At 39.2% G+C, this 18,261-nt stretch overlaps 1 protein-coding gene across 1 annotated transcript; it reads left to right on the top strand.

Moving 5' to 3' along the window:
- The first annotated feature begins 15,826 nt into the window (after nt 1-15,826).
- On the top strand, nt 15,827-17,715 carry LOC121978297. Its single transcript, XM_042530662.1, has 2 exons — nt 15,827-16,239; nt 16,305-17,715. The coding sequence occupies exons 1-2, from the start codon at nt 15,827-15,829 to the stop codon at nt 17,713-17,715; spliced, it is 1,824 nt and encodes a 607-aa protein (XP_042386596.1).
- Nucleotides 17,716-18,261: the final 546 nt, after the last annotated feature.

Below are 18,261 nucleotides of genomic sequence, written 5' to 3'. Positions count from 1 at the left end.
GAGTTTAATTAATATCTGATACAAACTTAAATCAGTGTCAACATCAAAACAACAGCCAGGTCAGACAATCTCCCCCTTTTTGTTGTTTGACAACACGATTTAAGTTTAGATCAGAAATGTTCATATTTCCCTAATTTTAGGGGAATCAAGATCCTCCCCCTAAGACAGATACAACACCATGTAAGGATAGGGGAATCAATATCCTCCCCCTAAAGTCAAACTTTCATTTATCTCTAAACTTAGTTATCTTCTCCCCCTTTGTCAAACACCGAAAAGGTGCGAATTAGGTAAGAAAGCGTTAAAGGACTCCCCCTTAACCCATACTGTCTTTTTCTTAATCCACCTAGAATGCCCTCTAAGTGTATTATAAGACTGTAATAAAGAAATAAGAGACATACAAGACATGACATATGAACAGCATATTAATAGCCAATAGGAAGTGAAACATAAAGAAAAACAAGAAAATGAGCAGCATAAGTATATGAAATCAGCAAGTATCCAGGTCAGACATAAGTATCCAACAAACAACATCCAAAACATAGATAATCAGAATGACAGCATAGAACAATGTGTATCAATCAACCTCCTCATCATGAGGAGCATCAGCATCATCAGCTGGAGGAGTGGGTCCCTGAGGTGGCATGCCGCTGCTCGAGGATGGATAGCCCGGGAAATACTGCGGAGGTGGGTATCTGGCCATCCATCCCATAATCGCCTGATGTGTCGCCAACTGCTGACTGCGTAAATCATCGTAGCGCTGGTCAATCCGAACGCGCAACCCGTGGAGCTCAGCAACCAGCAGTTCATCGTGCTGATCAATGCGGCTCTCCAACTCGGCTATCTGCCAGCGCAGATCAGGATCTGCCTCTCCATCGTCAGCAGCAGCAACAGGAGGAGCAGCAACAGGAGCAGCCGCAACCTGTCATGGAGGTGCCCGCGGTAACTCACCTAGTGCTCTCCCATCCTTCCACCGAACCTCCCCATTCTGTTCTATGATGCCAGACTTGGAAAATGCCCGTTTCCCAAGTCTGCAGTCCTGCCTGACCATCTTGACTATTCTACCCTTGGAGACATCAATCTGAAGGGTCTCGAGCCAATATGTAATTATATGCCCATAAGGCATATAAACAGTGAAGCTGTTTGGCTCACTATAGGAGATGATCGAAGAATAGATGCTAGACATGATGTCAAAGTCGAGACGCCGACGCAATCCATAAAGCATCAGGCAATGATAAGGTCGGATCTCAGACAGGGGTTTAGATGTGATTCGCAGAAGGCAGTTCGTGACAATCTTAAAGAGAATGTAATCTGGGACAGATAGTCGTAGGGCTGCAAAGGTAGGAAAATCAACATCTAACTCATCTAGTCCACCCGGTCTAGGGTGTCCGAAGAAATACTCATAAATGGAGTCAGATGAGATATCAAAGGGAGAAGGTAAGGGGTCTGGTAAGTCAGGATATATGGAAAAGACATTTCCAGAACACCTACGGCAAGCTAGATAATCAAAGAAGGCTGAGAAACTGAAATCAAGAGTCTGCTTAGCAACTTTTGTTTTATAACTTACATCATTAGTTTGATGAAGATTGTTATAAAACTCAGATACTAAGTCATAATTGATATCTCGCTCTAAATAGACAAGTGAATCAAGTTTGTAATATGCAATGATTTCTGATACAGATAGACAAAATTCGTCCATGAATTTTCGATCCACAGACCTACAAGGGAGCAATTTGAAGGTCCGTTGTTTAAAGGCTTGTTCATAATGGTGGTTTGGGAATCTCCCGGAGACAGATGGTTGAGGTGGGGAGGGAGCCTTAGACTTAGACTTCTCAGGCGACTTAGAGGTTCCTTCACCCACTTGTTTCTTCCTAAGGTGTAACAATGTGATACAATGGGGCAAATAAGTGAGCACCGGAGCCACTAACAACCGAAAGCCAAAACAAAATGCACAGATACGGTGAGAAATGAAACTGAAATGCCAAGGTGAGTAGTTCTAGGGAAGTATGGAGTTACCTTGGTGCGTGCCATTGAAGTATCTTTTGGCTAGGGCTTTGGCTAGGGCTTCGGCGTGCAAAGAGAAGAGGAGAGTTGAGGTGTAGGAAAGTGTCGGCTAGGGCTTCAGCGTGAAAGGAGAAGAGAAAGGATCGGGAGGATTTAAGAGAGATCGGCTAGGGTCCAGGTGTTGAAATGATCGGACGGCTGTCCGATCAGGAGATATCAGAAACTTCCTGATCGGTCACCAGTCCGATCAGGGAACCTCCTGATCGGTCTCTGGACCGATCAGGGAACATCCTGATCGGTCTGTAGATCGATCAGAAAATGATCAGTAGCCCTCTCTGCGTACCAGACTGACCTGATCAGTCCGGGGACCGATCAGGCAACTCCTGATCGGTCTGTAGACCGATCAGTAGGCTTCCTGGCGTACAAAACGAACCTGATCGGTCTCTGGACCGATCAGATTACAAACAGAAGGGTCTGGAGAGATTTTTGGATCGGTCGACAGACCGATCCACCTTCTCCTGATCGGGCTGTAGACCGATCAGTATCTGATACTGAAGTTTCTCCAGTAATTTCAGTAACTGAAATTCGTAGAGGTGTTCGATAATTCGTAGAAGTTTCTCCAGTAAAACTTCCAAATTCAGTACCTAGAACCCGAAGAATCTACAAGCATAACTATTTCCTAAAGATTATGGTCTGAAATTGTTTATAGCCCGAAAGTTTCAGACATTTAGAAAAGCAGACAACTCAAGGCTTGAAAACTGAAATTTTCGACCTTGTTATGTTCAGTTTCAAGTTTGTCAAAATATAACCAAATTGCTATCATTATTTCAAGGACTTGTCCTAGTTTCAATCAAAATCATGAAAAGTATCAATCAAGGGTATCAAACAGTCCATCAACCAAAGTTACATAATTTCTAGGTAAAGGTCCAACCAAGTTTCCTTGGTTGGAATATATGAGTAAGATCTAGGAATCAAATACACATAAATTATGTAATAGTCTTCCCCATACTCAATTTATGTCTCGTCAACCTAATTATTCAAGGGATGCATGATACATTTTGAATAATTCGGCTGATCCTAGAATCTCACCCCATTTCTAGCAAACAAAAATAATTTGTTAAACCTTATAGTTTGTGTGAGATGTTCCCAAGTTGCCCAAATTAATTTCCCCTTTTTCTCTTGTTGTTTTAATTGTCCTTATTGATCATGACGTGGTCCTAATGACCTATTGAGCCAAACACATTCCCAATTCTCTCCTCAAATGACTAAATTCATTTTCCGGAAGAGGTTTGGTGAAAATATCGGCTAGGTTTGACTTTGACTCGACATATGTGAGTGCAATGTCTCCCCTAGCTACGTGATCTCTAATGAAGTGATGACGCACTTCAATATGTTTGGTCCTTGAATGATGGACTGAATTTTTTGTTAGGTTTATTGTGTTGATGTTATCACACAACACTTGCACTCCCTTATATGAAAGTCCATAATCTTCTAGGGTGTGGATCATCCGCAACAATTGTGATACACTCTCTCCCATGGCAATGTATTCAGCCTCGGTTGTGGAGAGAGCAACGCAATGTTGCTTCCGACTTGACCAACTAACCAATGATGAACCTAAAAATTGGCAACCCCCACTAGTGCTTTTCCAATCCAATTTATACCCAGCATAATCGGAGTCGGTATAACCTATCAAATCAAAAGACTCGGTACGAGGGTACCAGAGACCTACTCTAATTGTGCCCTTAAGGTATCTCAGAATTCTCTTAACTGCAATTAAATGAGATTCCTTGGCACATACTTGATATCTAGCGCACATGCCCACAGCAAAAAGTATGTCCGGTCGACTAGCTGTGAGATATAGAAGACTACCGATCATTCTTCTATATTGCGTTAGATCAACTGGTTTTCCATTCTCATCATTGTCAAGGCGAGTGTTTGTCGCCATTGGAGTGGATACTTCCTTAGAGTCACTCATTTTGAATTTCTTGATCATCTCTTGAGTGTATTTTGTCTGATGGACATAAATGTCATCTCGAGTTTGTTTGATTTCAAGTCCAAGGAAGAATGTCAATTCTCCCACCAGACTCATCTCAAACTCACTTTCCATGTGAGTGATAAATTCATTCAAATAGTCCTTATTATTTGAGCCACAAATTATGTCATCGACATACACCTGGGCTACAAATATGTTTTCACCATCTCTACGCAGAAATAGTGTTGGATCTATTTGACCTCTTACAAAACCCTTTTCTAGTAAGTAAGTTGACAACCTTTCGTACCATGCTCGAGGTGCTTGTTTAAGCCCATAAAGAGCTTTCTTGAGCTTGTACACGTGGTTTGGAGCTTCGGCATTCACAAACCCCGGTGGTTGTTCAACATAGACCTCTTCTTTAATGAAACCATTTAAGAAGGCCGATTTAACGTCCATTTGATAGAGCTTGAAGCCTCTATGTGCAGCAAAAGCTAGCATTAAACGAATGAACTCTAATCGAGCCACGGGAGCATAAGTCTCATCATAATCGAGGCCTTCGACTTGACTATAGCCCTTGGCTACAAGTCTTGCCTTGTTTCTTACGACTTCTCCCTTTTGGTTTAACTTATTTTTGAAGACCCATTTGGTTCCAATAATGGTGGTCTTCTTAGGTCTAGGAACTAAGTCCCACACTTGGCTCCTTTCAAATTGACTTAACTCATTTTGCATAGCTATGATCCAATCAGGATCGTGCAATGCCTCATCAACTAATTTTGGTTTGATTTCTGAGATCAAGACGACCTCATTAGACTCATTTCTAAAGAATGACCTAGTCCTAACCCCTTGTTGAATGTCTCCCACAATCTGGTCTTGGGGATGACTAGAGGATATCCTAGATTGCCTTGGTGTTGGTGGTGCCTCATGAGTGGTCTCGCTAGACACAAGCAAGGGCTCAGTATCAGGCAAAGGATCAGACTGAGCCCTCTCTTGCCTTTGCTCATCATCATCGGAGTCAATTTTGACTCTTTCTATGTTTTGATCATTTAAACTTAGATTTCTAAGTTCAAATTGAATTTCTCCTACATCTCTTGATTGATCATTTGATTTAGGAATTTCTTCAAATGCTACGTCCGAGGACTCTTCAATCAATTTAGTTCTATTGTTGTAGACTCGATAGACTTTGCTGATGAGAGAGTACCCGACTAGTATCCCTTCGTCAGCCTTAGCCGTGAACTTTCCAAGATGATCCTTGGTGTTCAAGATAAACACCTTACAACCAAACACCCTAAGATGTTTAATTGTAGGGGGTCTCCCAAACCAAAGTTCATGGGGAGTCTTTCCTAAAAACCTATGTATCAAGACTCGGTTTTGCACATAGCAAGCGGTATTTACAGCTTCAGCCCATAAGTAGCTCGGTAGTGAGTACTCATTGAGCATGCTTCGTGCAGCCTCTTGCAAGACTCGGTTCTTTCTCTCTACAACCCCATTTTGTTGTGGGGTCATTGGAGTAGAGAACTCATTCCTATATCCTTTTTCTTGACAAAATTCTAAAAATCTATGGTTTTGAAATTCTCCACCATGATCACTTCTAATTGTTTTAATTGTTGTTGATTTTTCATTTTCAGTTCTTCTACAAAAAGAAATAAAAACATCTATGGTTTGATCCTTATTTTTCAAAAAGAAAGTCCATGTATATCTAGTAAAATCATCAATGATCACTAAGCAGTATCTACTTCCATTCAATGAAATAACATTACTGCAATCAAACAAATCCATATGCAATAAATCTAAAGCAGTAGATGTACTTACAGCGCTTTTACCTTTATGAGACGCTTTTGTTTGCTTACCCTTTTGACATGCATCACATAATTTTGTCTTTTGGTACTTGATGCTTGGTAAGTCTCGCACTAATCCTTTGTTGGCCAGCTTTCGAATATTCTTCATGTTTACGTGGGCCAACCTCCTATGCCACAGCCATGATTCTTCTTCTTTTGACATGAAACACTTAGCAGAGGCATTAGTAGCACTTTTAAAAAATACTTGATAAATGTTATCTACCCTTGTGCCTACTAGTACCGTGTCAAGTGTGTCAATGTGTTTGACCAGACATTGACTTGAATGAAACTCAATTGTGTAACCCGTATCACACAATTGGCTGACACTTAGGAGATTAAAGGTCATCCCCTTGACTAGAAGGACATTTTTTATTTGGAGACATTCGGATATATGAATATCTCCAACTCCTATAACCTTAAGGCTATCATTATTACCAAAGGACACATTACCTCTATTTTTGTTTTGAAGGGTAGTAAAGAGTGACTTGTCCCCGGTCATGTGCTTGGAGCATCCACTATCAACAAACCAAGTTGATAGATGCTCCCCCTTGACAAATGCCTACAAGACACGAAAGATAGATGTTTTAGGTACCCAAATCTTGGGACCTAATGCATCTACAATGAAAGACCTAGGAACCCATGCCTTGGACACACTCTTCCTAGTCTCATGAACCCTAGAAGCATGTGATATATGAAATTGGGTTTTAGACACTGGGGAAATGAAACTAGACTCCTTAGGTTGATATCCTAACACAGCCTTGTTGTAGACCACCCTTTGGGTATTTAGAATCATATCTAAGGTCTTAGAGCTAGTTGAGAATTTCTCAAGCATTTTCTTGAGTTTCTCAACTTCACTCTTTAAGGCTTTGTTTTCATCCTCAAGAAGCTCTTGATGTAGGTCATCAACCTCATCTTCCCTAAGAGTCTTCAAGTGTTCTACTTCATCTTTTAATGATTTGATTTCAGTTTTTGATTTCTTAAGCAAAGTAGATAAATGTGTAATAGTTTTATAGCATTTTTCTAAGTGAGGAGAAGTTACCTCTTCATCATCCGAAGATGATGAAGCCGCGACTGATGTATCACTTCCGGACTCCGATTCCTCCCTTGCCATGAGCGCTAATTGACGAGTGCTTTTCTCCTTCTTCTCTTCCTCCGATGAGCTTGAGGAGGATTCATCCCAAGTAGCTTTGAGAGCTTTCTTCTTCTTGGCCCTTTCCTCCTTCTTCTTGAGTTTTGGACACTCGCTCCGATAGTGTCCTTTCTTGCTACACTCATAACACGTAACATTAGTCTTATCAACATTTTGATCAATAGACTTACCTTTCCCTTTGTATCTCCAGCTCCTTCTCATGATTCTCCTTACGAAGTTGGCCATCTCGCTTGATGATGATCCACCTTCATCATCGGACTCGGAAGAGGATGAGGATGTAGGAATCTCTTTCTCCTTCTTCGTTTCTTTCTTCCTTCTTCCATCCTTGCTCTTTTCTCCTGCAACTAAGGCAATACCTTTCTCTTTTTGACCCTTGTTAGCAAGTTCATGAAGTTCCATTTCACAAAAGAATTCATCTAATTTAACAATTGAAAGGTCCTTGGAGACCTTGTAGGCATCTACCATAGATGACCACAAGGCATTCCTCGGAAAGGCTTTGAGAGCGTACCTTACAAGATCGTGATTCTCTATGCGTTCATCTACGGAATGAAGACCATTGATGATCTCTTTGAACCTTCCGTGTAATTCACTTACCGTTTCGTTCTCCTTCATGGTGAGATTTTGTAGTTGGTTTAGGAACAAGTCTCTCTTGGCGATCCGAGAGTCTCGGGTTCCTTCTTGGAGCTCGATGAGCTTGTTCCACAAATCCTTTTCACTCACAAATGGACCTACCTTGACAAGTTGATCTTTGGCTATCCCACATTGTAGAGTGACCACCGCCTTGGCATCGGCTTGTCCTTTGCGAGTTTGCTCGGTGGACCACCTTGACGACTCTAGTTCCTTACCTTCTTCGTCCTTCGGAGGTGTGAACTCTTCCTTGACCGAGAACCACATGGAGATGTCGGTCTTGAGATAATACTCCATACGGCTCTTCCAATATTAGAAGTCCGCTCCATCGAAGTAGGGTGGACGATTGGTGCTAAAACCTTCCTTCATAGCCATCTTCTTGCTCTTTAGGGTGTTAATCCGGATGAAGAGCGCCTTGCTCTGATACCAATTGTTAGGACCTTCGGATGGTTAGAGAGGGGGGTGTGAATAGCCTCCACTAAAAACTCAATTAATTCCTCACAAAAATTTGTTAGCACAGCGGAAATAAGCAAAAGGAAAACTGATGCAAGGAAAAGAAACAACCAACCACTAACACAACAAGGATGTACGAGGTTCGGGGATAACTTGCCCCTACTCCTCGGCGTGTCCGTAAGGTGAACGATCCCTTGATCTTTCGGTAGATCACACCCCGGATAAATTCCGGCTAAGTATTTCTCCTTCTCGGTGGAGTAACCTCTCCACAAAGTCTCAGACAAGATTTGAAATGAAGCACAAGACTTACAGAGTTTAGTGGCTAAAAGGAATGAACAATAAACTTAAAGCCACGATGAAAGCAAAGCGCAAAGATAGAAGAAGTTCCTCAGCCAAGAGCTCAAACACACAGCACTCTTGCTTGATCGACAGAGAGTTTTTCAAAATCCTTCTTCCAAAACCTCTCTTCTCCCTTCTTCTTATCCCTCTGCTTTCTCACTGTCTTCAGTCAGAGCCGAATCACTGTCACCTGTATCGAATCACTGCGACCAACTCAGGCGTCGCTAATCACTCTTCCTCCTCATCTGGTTCTCTGAACTCACACCAATACCATCCATGGTCTTCACTGGTGTCTCTGAGCTCAAACCAATAAGCAAGAGTCAAGCTGTTGCCAACTGATCGTAGCTAGTGAACGTTGACGCTCCAATTGCACAATTTACAGCGAAACACAGCAGAAAGAGCACTTGGTCTTATTCTTCTGATGGAGCTTAATTGGAATTCAAGCATTGGCACGACACCTGCAATCTTTAACTCAAAAAGCTTACAGCAGATGGTTAGATCAGATGAATCAGAAATCGCAGAGAAATAGCAGAAGACAAACGACATCGTTGTGGATCGGTTAACAGACCGATCCATAGCCCTCTGGACCGATCAGGACATATCCTAATCGGTCTGGGAGGCTTCTGATCGGTCTGTGGACCGATCAGGCCATAGGTGGATCGGTCCACAGACCGATCCCCTATAGTCCTCTGAATCCATCGCTTCCTTCTGATCGGTCTACAGACCGATCAGATAATTTACAGTGAACTACTGTCTGGTTACTGATCGGTCACCAGACCGATCAGATAACCCACAGAAAGCTACTGTGTGGTTACTGATCGGTCACGAGACCGATCAGATAACTAAGGTATCACTAGATCGGTCGACAGACCGATCCAGACAGCCAAAGTATCACTGGATCGGTCAACAGACGGATCCAATGCCTCTGTTGGTTTTAGAGCTTCCCAACCCTAAACCCTAACGTCTTCCTAGTCCAGAGAATGAGCTATCAAGCCCTCTCTGACCTAGTCTGGAGAACAAGCTACCGATCCCTCTCCGACTTCCACGTCCGGGTCAGAGAACGAGCTACCGAGCCCTCTCTGACCTAGTCTGGAGAACGAGCTGCCGAGCCCTCTCCGACTTCATCCGGTCCAGAGAACGAGCTACCGAGCCCTCTCTGACCTAGTCCGGATAACGAGCTATCGAGCCCTCTCCGACTTCGTCCGGTCCAGAGAACGAGCTACTGAGCCCACTCTGACGTAGTCTGGAGAACGAGCTACAGAGCCCTCTCCGACTTCGCGTGCCAAGTATCCGTACTTGGACTTTTCCTCTCCACATGATCAACCTTGATCATTAATCAGTCTGAGTTTAATTAATATCTGATACAAACTTAAATCAGTGTCAACATCAAAACAACAGCCAGGTCAGACTGTATTAACAGTTTTACATCCATCAATTTCAATGACTAAGTCAGAGTCAAGTGGGAGTGTTAACATGAGAATTGTTTTGTTTAACTATTTAATTTGTTATACAAGTACTATGTCTTGTTGATTAAAATACTTTTGTCTGATTAAGGAGGTCTTACTGTATAAGAGGCCGCTAATTTTATCAATATCTTTTATATAAGGTCTTGCATAATTGAGGAGTCCTAAGAAAGCTTTTAGAGTTTTAGTATCTTCTATTTTATATGGAAAAGCAAGGATTTTAGCAGAGATATGAGGTTGAAGGGCTATTTGTCCCTGACCTATCTCAGCTCCTAGGAAATCAATATGAGTAGTTGCTATTATCATTTTCTTTCGAGAAATAATAAGACCATATTTTTTAAATAGGTTAAAAATAATATGAAGATGAGCATAATGTTCTTGTTTAGTTTTAGAGAAAACCAAAATTTCATCTATATAAACACAAGTGAAAAGAGAAATATCGCCAAAAATGTCATCCATTTTCCTTTGAAATATTTGAGGGGCTACCTTAAGCCTAAAAGGCATAACAAGCCACTCAAAATGTCCCTCAGGGCAGGAAAAGATTGTCCATTCAATAGACTCAGGATGCATCTTGACTTGCCAGAATCCTGATTTCATATCAAATTTAGAGTATCCATTTAGAGTTTTGAATTTTATTTAAGAGTTGGTCTTTATCAGGAATTTTATAACCATCTTCTTGATAGTTATCATTAAGTCTTTTGTAGTTAAAGATCATCCTGGATTGGCTACATTTCTGTTCTGCTCTTTTATTAACTATAAAAGTTGGACTTCGATGTCTAGATGTTGATCTTTGAATAGCTCCTAAAGTTAGTAGTTGATTGATATGTATTTTACATTCTTCAGTTTCCCAATTTGTATATCATACGTTTTGGGTTTTGATTATGAGATCTGGATTAATTATTGATAGTTTGCATTAGACTTTGTCACATCCCAATATTCAATAGGATTTGTCTCCAATAATTTCTAGTTTTTATAATCTAGAAATGAGGGAGTGTAAATCTGGTTTATGAGTGTTTATTATTTGAAGCAACTGTTTTGGGAGTATTAAATTAGGTAGACTCTAGGTGTCATCAAGATCAGATATAGGGCTTGACCAGTCAAGTAAGGCTAGTTTTCCTGATCTTGATAGTCAAAAAGAGCTATGACACAAGTTTGGCTAATACTAGATGGTGTTGGCTTACTTGCCTGTTTATAGGCATTTTTTGGAAAACATTGACAAGATGAAGTATTATCCATAGTATCAGGTGACATGGTTTCTATTAGTGTTTTGATGGTTAAAGGATGGACAATAGATGGAGAGTCTAAGACTATAGGTGACACTATGAGTGAGGAAAAGAAAAGAGCATAATCCTTAGTTAGAAGGAAAGCTCTATCTGATGCTAAAAGGAAATTTAAGCCTAAAATTAAGCGAATATTAGGATGTAATAATGGTTTAGTCTAAAGTTTAGAGAGTGAGAGTGGTGTGCTATATTTGTCACAGTTATCATAAAACCTGAGATGAACATTAGTGACAAAATTTGTACAAGCTAATTGTCGACCATCAAATTGTGTGCTGATTAATAGCTGTGATGCTTTTTTTATAAAAGTTTTTGATAAGACTGAAAGAAGTATATTTTCATCTATTGTAGAGTTAGTGGCTCCACTATCTAGAAAGACATGTAAAGTAAATTCATGACCATTGATATTTACTAGGAATTTGACTCTAATGTCTAGAGTCTTTCCTGTATTACATATACTAGAGGTTTTTATGAAGACTAGATCTTTGTTTATATCTACTGGTGTAATTTGTCAACCTTTGCCTTTATCAAGAGAAACCTGAGAAGAACATGAAGGAAGGCTTTCCATCATTTTTTTATCCAAGATATCTAGTTCTGTCTCTAGTTGATTAATATGTGTTTCTAATACAGAGACCATTGTTTCTAATAAAAAATTTTGAGTACTTCCCTTAGATAGATGACTTATGGGTATTGTAATGGAGAATAGTTGCTGAAGGCAAAGATTATAGGCTTGTTTTTTACATAACTTATAGGTACCTCTTCTATCTAGAGATGGATAATAACTACAAAAAAAAAAATAAGGAATGTTATCAGTACCTATTTTTAGTATCCAATCATCTAAATAATTATGTTCTTATGTAGTTTTAGAGATAAGTGGTTTAAACATTAGATTTGTATATGAAAATTCTTCCCATAATTCTTCTAGATTATCTAATGACATGTACTTTTGTATATCAGGATGAAGGTTATGTTGGTACAATCGACCTCCAAGGTTTTAATGTCAAACAAATATGTTTAAGTATGTTTAATTGAGCTTGATCATGGGAAGTCCTAGTCATGGCTAGGCAATGGTGGGAAGTCAACCGAGTGACTAGTCCTAACTGCGGTTAGGCAAGGGAAGTCCTAGTTATAGGCTAGGAAAGAGAAATCTCGGTATATCATGGAAGCTAGGTGGATTCAATAGGTCTAGAGGACCTGATCCCTGAATAGCCGAATACTGAGGCAAGGGAAACCTCGGTAGATCGTGGAAGCCAGGTGGATAGGTCTGGAGGACATGATCCCTGGGTAGCCGAATACTAAGTCTTGGTGAGTGAAGCCAGGTGGAGAAAACCCTAGGGGGTGGTAACCTTAGGTTCTGGTGAGTGAAGCCAGATGAAGAAAATTCTAAGGGGAGATAACCTTAAGTAACGAGAAGTCTTGGAGGAGTGAACTCCAAGCAAGGTTGATCGGCAGATCTTGGTAATTCTAAGTTTAGTTTTACCATAGCATTCTGTATTACTATTATTGCTGCTGGTTAATGTAGTATTACAGGAAAGGCCTTAGTGGATCAGGTGATCAGACACTGAGCAGAGAAAGTCCAAATAAGTCTGGAGGACCAATGTTTGGCAGGTAAGTTGAGGTAAGCAACTGGAGGAGTGACAGTGAAGTCGTGTTCCTGTTAGGAACAACTTAAGGTCGCTGATCCAACTGAAGAAACCGGAAAGGTTTCCAAGTTGAGATCAAGACAGTTCTATTGTCTAATACTACTCATGCATCTTACTATTCATATATAATTGTGCTAACATCTGTTTTGCAGGATTATATTGTTTAATATTGTTTTGCAGGTTATATCCTGATTGATTGACCCAACCCAGGGATCGATCGACCGAACCAGGTTGACTCAGCATAGATCAATTCAATCAACAACGATCAGAAGCAGAAGGAAACTACATTGATCGGTCGACCGAACCAGAGGATTAGTCGACTGAACGATCAACATTAAAGCCACAGTAAATATGAATCTCACCAAATCTCGATGAACAGGGAAGGAGCTCGTTCGATCGATCGAACAAAGGGATCGGTCGACCAAACTCTTAATGATCATTAATTGTCGAAGATCGAATTAGCATCGGATCTTAGCCAGGAAGGAAGGGAGCTGGTTCAGTCGACCGAACCTAGGGATCAGTTGACCGAACATCAATGATTCTTATAAAAGAGAGCTCGAGATCCGAGGCCAAGGAAAATGCTATTTGGTTCGAAATTAATCACTGTGCAAGATTCTGCTGATCGTGCTACTGCTCTATAACTCGCAAGCTGCTCCATCTAGAAGTGTCAACCAAGCTTCATCTTTTATTGTCAGTATATTTACTCTTGCATTGTACTTTAATTGTTACAAGATAGTAGGGTGTTACTATAAGGAACTAGGGCACTAAACACGCAAAAGCGCAGTGGGAAACATCTAGTTCCTTTCTAGAAGATCTATGCGAAAGGAAACCATATACTAAGTACTAATTTTTATACATGAGAAAGTTTACCTTTGTTGCGTGCCCTTCGCAATCCTGACAACAACGTTTCTTTAGATGCGAATCTTAGCGCGATCAAGTGGTCGCGCTTCTATAGTATCCACACGAACAAGTCTCGTTTGTCTCACAAACTCATCAAGTGGAGAATGAAACAACCAAAGGTTGTGCTAGCATGGGTGGAGCTTACATGGGCCCAGTGTGGGCAGTTGCCCACACTGGGCCCGAACAAAACTATATATATATATTATTAAGATTTTTTTTCCCCTAAATCAACCCCTAACTAAACTAATCGCTCTCTTTCCCTCTTCTCACGCGGTCACGCCGAACAGCCGAAATCCCCATCAGTAGTCAGTCCTTCCTCACCGCCTCCTCTTCGACTTCATCTTCCTCCCTTAGTCCCTTGGTGCCGCACTCCATAACAAACTAAGAAGCTTAAGGTAATCCTTAACCCTAAATGTTTTTTTCCTGTTCGGATGTTCTGAACAAAAAAATCAGCGAGAGTGCGAGATGTTCTAAATTCTCACCTGCATGACATATTGTCCAGCATATGTTCCTGTTATAGTAGAACTCTGACCAGATGCCAGTAAGGCTATTGCAAATAGCTTGGAACTCCAGTTTCCAAGAACATTAATTCAAGCTTGGATATTCCAATTCAAGTGAATAAGTTATCAGTTTATACGCAACTCACATTGCAGTACATTGAACCACACTCTTGGCAAGAATATTGGAAAATAAATAATGTTCAATTTTGAGTTTAAAGGCGCTCTTACTCTATTCTTGTTATATCAAAATTATAGAATTGCATTTTCATGCTTGTGATAACAAAGAACTGGTGTCCCGTGTCCAGTATACATTCCAAAACAGTGTTAGTCATGTATACCTTCAAGAGAAATGATGCTTTATTGAGGTCAAGGTCATTACCCATTGAAGTGCTTAACTTAGCTTGTATTTTGACAACGTTTTTTGGCCATTACCCATTAACATTGTTCCTTAAAAAATATTAGGCCTCAGCTTGAATTTTATAGAGATGAGTCAGATGACTAATTGTCAAGTTTCTTTCTGGTAACAGGATGATATCTATGCTCAACTATACAAGATTTGAGCTTGTCACTAAAACACTCAAGTCAGTTTCAAAGGGTAGAAACACTACTTAGACAATTGTATTTGCTACCATTTGCCTTGAGCTCGATTTGCCTTGTTCATAAGATAGTTAGGAACTTAGGATTACCATCAGTTGCAGGTTTCTAACAATAGTTCTGGTTTTATGGAGATAGCCAGAGACACGTCCCCTTCTCCCAAGAGGTTGTCTTCATTACTACTTCAGACGGCAGTGTAACTTAAACTTGAATCAAGAATGAAATGAGTTGATAAATTTCTTAATTGATGATGTGCTAATCTGCTAGCTAATATATGGATATATTTGTTCAATGTTTCTATGCATTTTTTGTTTTATTTTTCATGTTTATTGGACTTGGAAACATCAGGGTTGTACTCTGCGCTCTTTGTACGCGTTTGATGTTGATTTATCTGAATCCATTCCATGTCAATGTGCTTAAATCTTAGCCTTTCTGCTGGAGTTGTCATACTAATAGAAAACTAAGTTCTAAGTTTGTTTCCACAACTAATATTAGTTATTTGTATATTGTTTTGTTTTCTACCATATGCTTACAAAATTAAGAGCTACTAATGTTATAGTTTGGATTGTTAATTCATTTTTTAATTTTTTTATATTAGGAAATCACTATGTCTACAATGCATAGATGTTTTAAAAGAAAAACTCCAAAACCAGAAGAATAAAATATTGGAGATGTTACAGTTGGAGAATTTGATTTTTCACAATTACCGGCAGATCCTGGACTAAGGATTCCAATTTGTTCTTATAATGCTAACATTAGGGATCAAGTTCGAAGGATATATTTGCAAAAGGGCCCATGTCAACCTTCAAGTTATGAATTCCCAAAACGAAAATTTGGAGTAAGCCAATTTAGACGGTTTAATCCTTCATGGTTTAAGGAATTTGGTGATTGGTTGGAATATAGTATAGAAAAAGATGCGGCATATTGTTTGTATTGTTATCTCTTCAAGACAACTAAGGGAAAACAAGCAGGAGGAGAGACTTTTGTTAGCGAAGGATTCACAAATTGGAAGGGTAAAGATAGATTAAATATTCATGTTGGTCAACATGATAGTGAACATCATAAAGCTCGAATGAATTGTGAAGCTTTGATGAATCAAGATGAGCACATTCAATCAATTTTACACAAACAGTCAAAGCAAATGCGAAATGATTATCGTATCCGTCTCAATGCTTCGATTGAATGTATCAGAGTTTTCTTGCGACAAGGGAATTCATTTCGAGGTCATGATGAGACTGAAGGTTCTCTTAATCCGGGTAACTTTCTTATTCTACTGGAGTTTTTAGGTGCTCATAATAAAGAGATTAATGATGTGATATTGAAAAATGCCCCAAAAAATTGCAAGTTAACATCACCGGATATTCAGAAGGATATAGTAAGGGCTTGTGCAACTGAAACAATTAATGTTATTATCAAAGATAATGGTAATTCATTATTCTCTAATTTAGTTGATGAATCTCGTGATGTGTCAATGAAAGAGCAAATGTCAGTTGTTTTGCACTATGTGGACATGTAAATGAGCGTTTTATTGGAATTGAACATGTTACTAGTACTACAACACTCTCACTTAAAGCTGCTATTGATAAGATGTTCTCTAAATATAATTTGAGCATAGCTAATGTGAGAGGACAAGGTTTTGATGGAGCAAGTAATATGCAAGGTAAATTTAATGGTCTAAAAGCACTCATTTTAAAGGAGAACCCATGTGCATTTTATATACATTGTTTTGCCCATCAGCTTCAACTAGCTCTTATAGCTGTGGCCAAGAAAAATCTTCCGATTTCTAATTTCTTTCGTATTGTTGGTGATGTGGTAAATGTTGTTGGATCATCCTGCAAACGTTCTGATCTTCTTAAGGAGAAACATTCAAATTTTATTATTGAGGCATTGGAGAGGGGTGAAATTTCAAGTGGTCGAGGACTTAATCAAGAAACTACCCTTCAACGTGCTAGGGATACACGTTGGGGGTCACATTACAATTCTTTAATCAGTTTGATTTCTATGTTATCTACTGTCATTGATGTGCTTGAAGTGATTTCAGAAGATGATTCTAGTTCTCCTGATCAAAAAACTGAGGCATTTAATTTATTGGAATCAATACTTTCATTTGATTTTGCATTTAATCTACACTTGATGAAATATGTCTTAGGGATTTCGAGTGAATTGTCGACAGCATTACAAAAGAAAGATCAGGATATTGTAAATGCAATGGATTTGGTACAAGTATGCAAACACCGACTCCAAAATATGAGAGAAGATGGTTGGGATTCATTTTTAGAAAAAGTTCATTATTTTTGTCAACAACATTACATTGATTGTCTCAAAATGGATGATATGTTCACACGTTGGGCACCACGTGGTCGTCCCCATCGTAATCCACCAGAAGTAACAAATTTACATCACTATCGAGTTGATTTATTCTATGGTGTTATTGATATGCAACTTCAAGAATTAAATGATCGTTTCTCCGAGGCAAGTACAGAGTTACTTCTTTGTGTAGCTTGTTTGTGTCCACAAAACTCTTTTTTGGCTTTTGACAAGAAAAAATTGTTGCAACTGGCTGAGTTTTATCCACAAGATTTCTCCAAATTTGATCTTCTCGTACTTGATGATCAACTTGAAACATATATATGTGATATGCGTTCTAACAAAACATTTCAAGGATTGAAAGGCCTCGGTGATCTTTCAGAGAAGTTAGTTATGTCAAAGAAAAATATGGTGTATCCATTGGTTTTTAAGCTTTTGACATTAGCATTAATTTTACCGGTTGCGACTGCGACGGTAGAGAGAGTGTTTTCTGCCATGAGAATTGTGAAAGACAGGTTGCGCAATCGAATGAGTGATGATTGGATGAATGATAGTCTTATTGTCTATGTAGAGAAAGATATATTTCTAAAGGTTGATAATGAAGCTATTATACAAAAGTTTCAAAATATGAAGACTCGAAAAGAACAATTGTAAGGTAATTATGTTGTGATATTTGATTTCATAGTGCATGCTTTGTTAACAAAAAGAATTAATTTCTTGACTTAAAATCTTTACAACTCTCCTTTGAAATTAATATATTCTTTAAAAAATCATGTAGTTAGTAAATATATTCTTTAAAAAATCATGTAGTTCTACTAATGCCGAATATGTCAAGTTATCACTATAAGTTTTAGCTTTCCATTTTGAATTTTGATAGCAAGTGCTAATTTGTCTGATTCATTTGCAACTATTTCTATGCAGATTTCAATGTGGATGATGCTGTCTTGATATTTGAAAATTATGAAGAACTTTTGAGTGCATCTCATAGCCAAGAATCTATTTGAAGATGGTGGAATAGATAGTTTTTTTATATTAGGGAGGCTAATCCGGTTGGACAAGCTCATCGGGTTAGTTTTCATTTTGTCATTTGGGGTTTAATTATTATATCAGCTTCTAGCCTTCTATGTATCATGTTCTGTTCTATTATATAACGAAACATGGTTAACTATTATTTTCTCTAGTTCTTTCCAATGAGACACA

The sequence above is a fragment of the Zingiber officinale genome, chromosome 4B (assembly GCF_018446385.1).
Source record: "Zingiber officinale cultivar Zhangliang chromosome 4B, Zo_v1.1, whole genome shotgun sequence".
Lineage (NCBI taxonomy): Eukaryota > Viridiplantae > Streptophyta > Magnoliopsida > Zingiberales > Zingiberaceae > Zingiber > Zingiber officinale.
The sequence above is the reverse complement of the archived record's forward strand: the minus strand, read 5'-3'. Positions and strand labels throughout refer to the sequence as shown.

What these genes read in the sequence shown, in the direction of transcription:
- LOC121978297 (XM_042530662.1), top strand. Translation starts at nt 15,827, where the DNA reads ATGAATTGTGAAGCTTTGATGAATCAAGATGAGCACATTCAATCAATT. An exon ending in GTGTCAATGAAAGAGCAAAT is followed by an intron (nt 16,240 to 16,304) that starts GTCAGTTGTTTT and finishes ACATGTTACTAG; the next exon opens with TACTACAACACTCTCACTTA.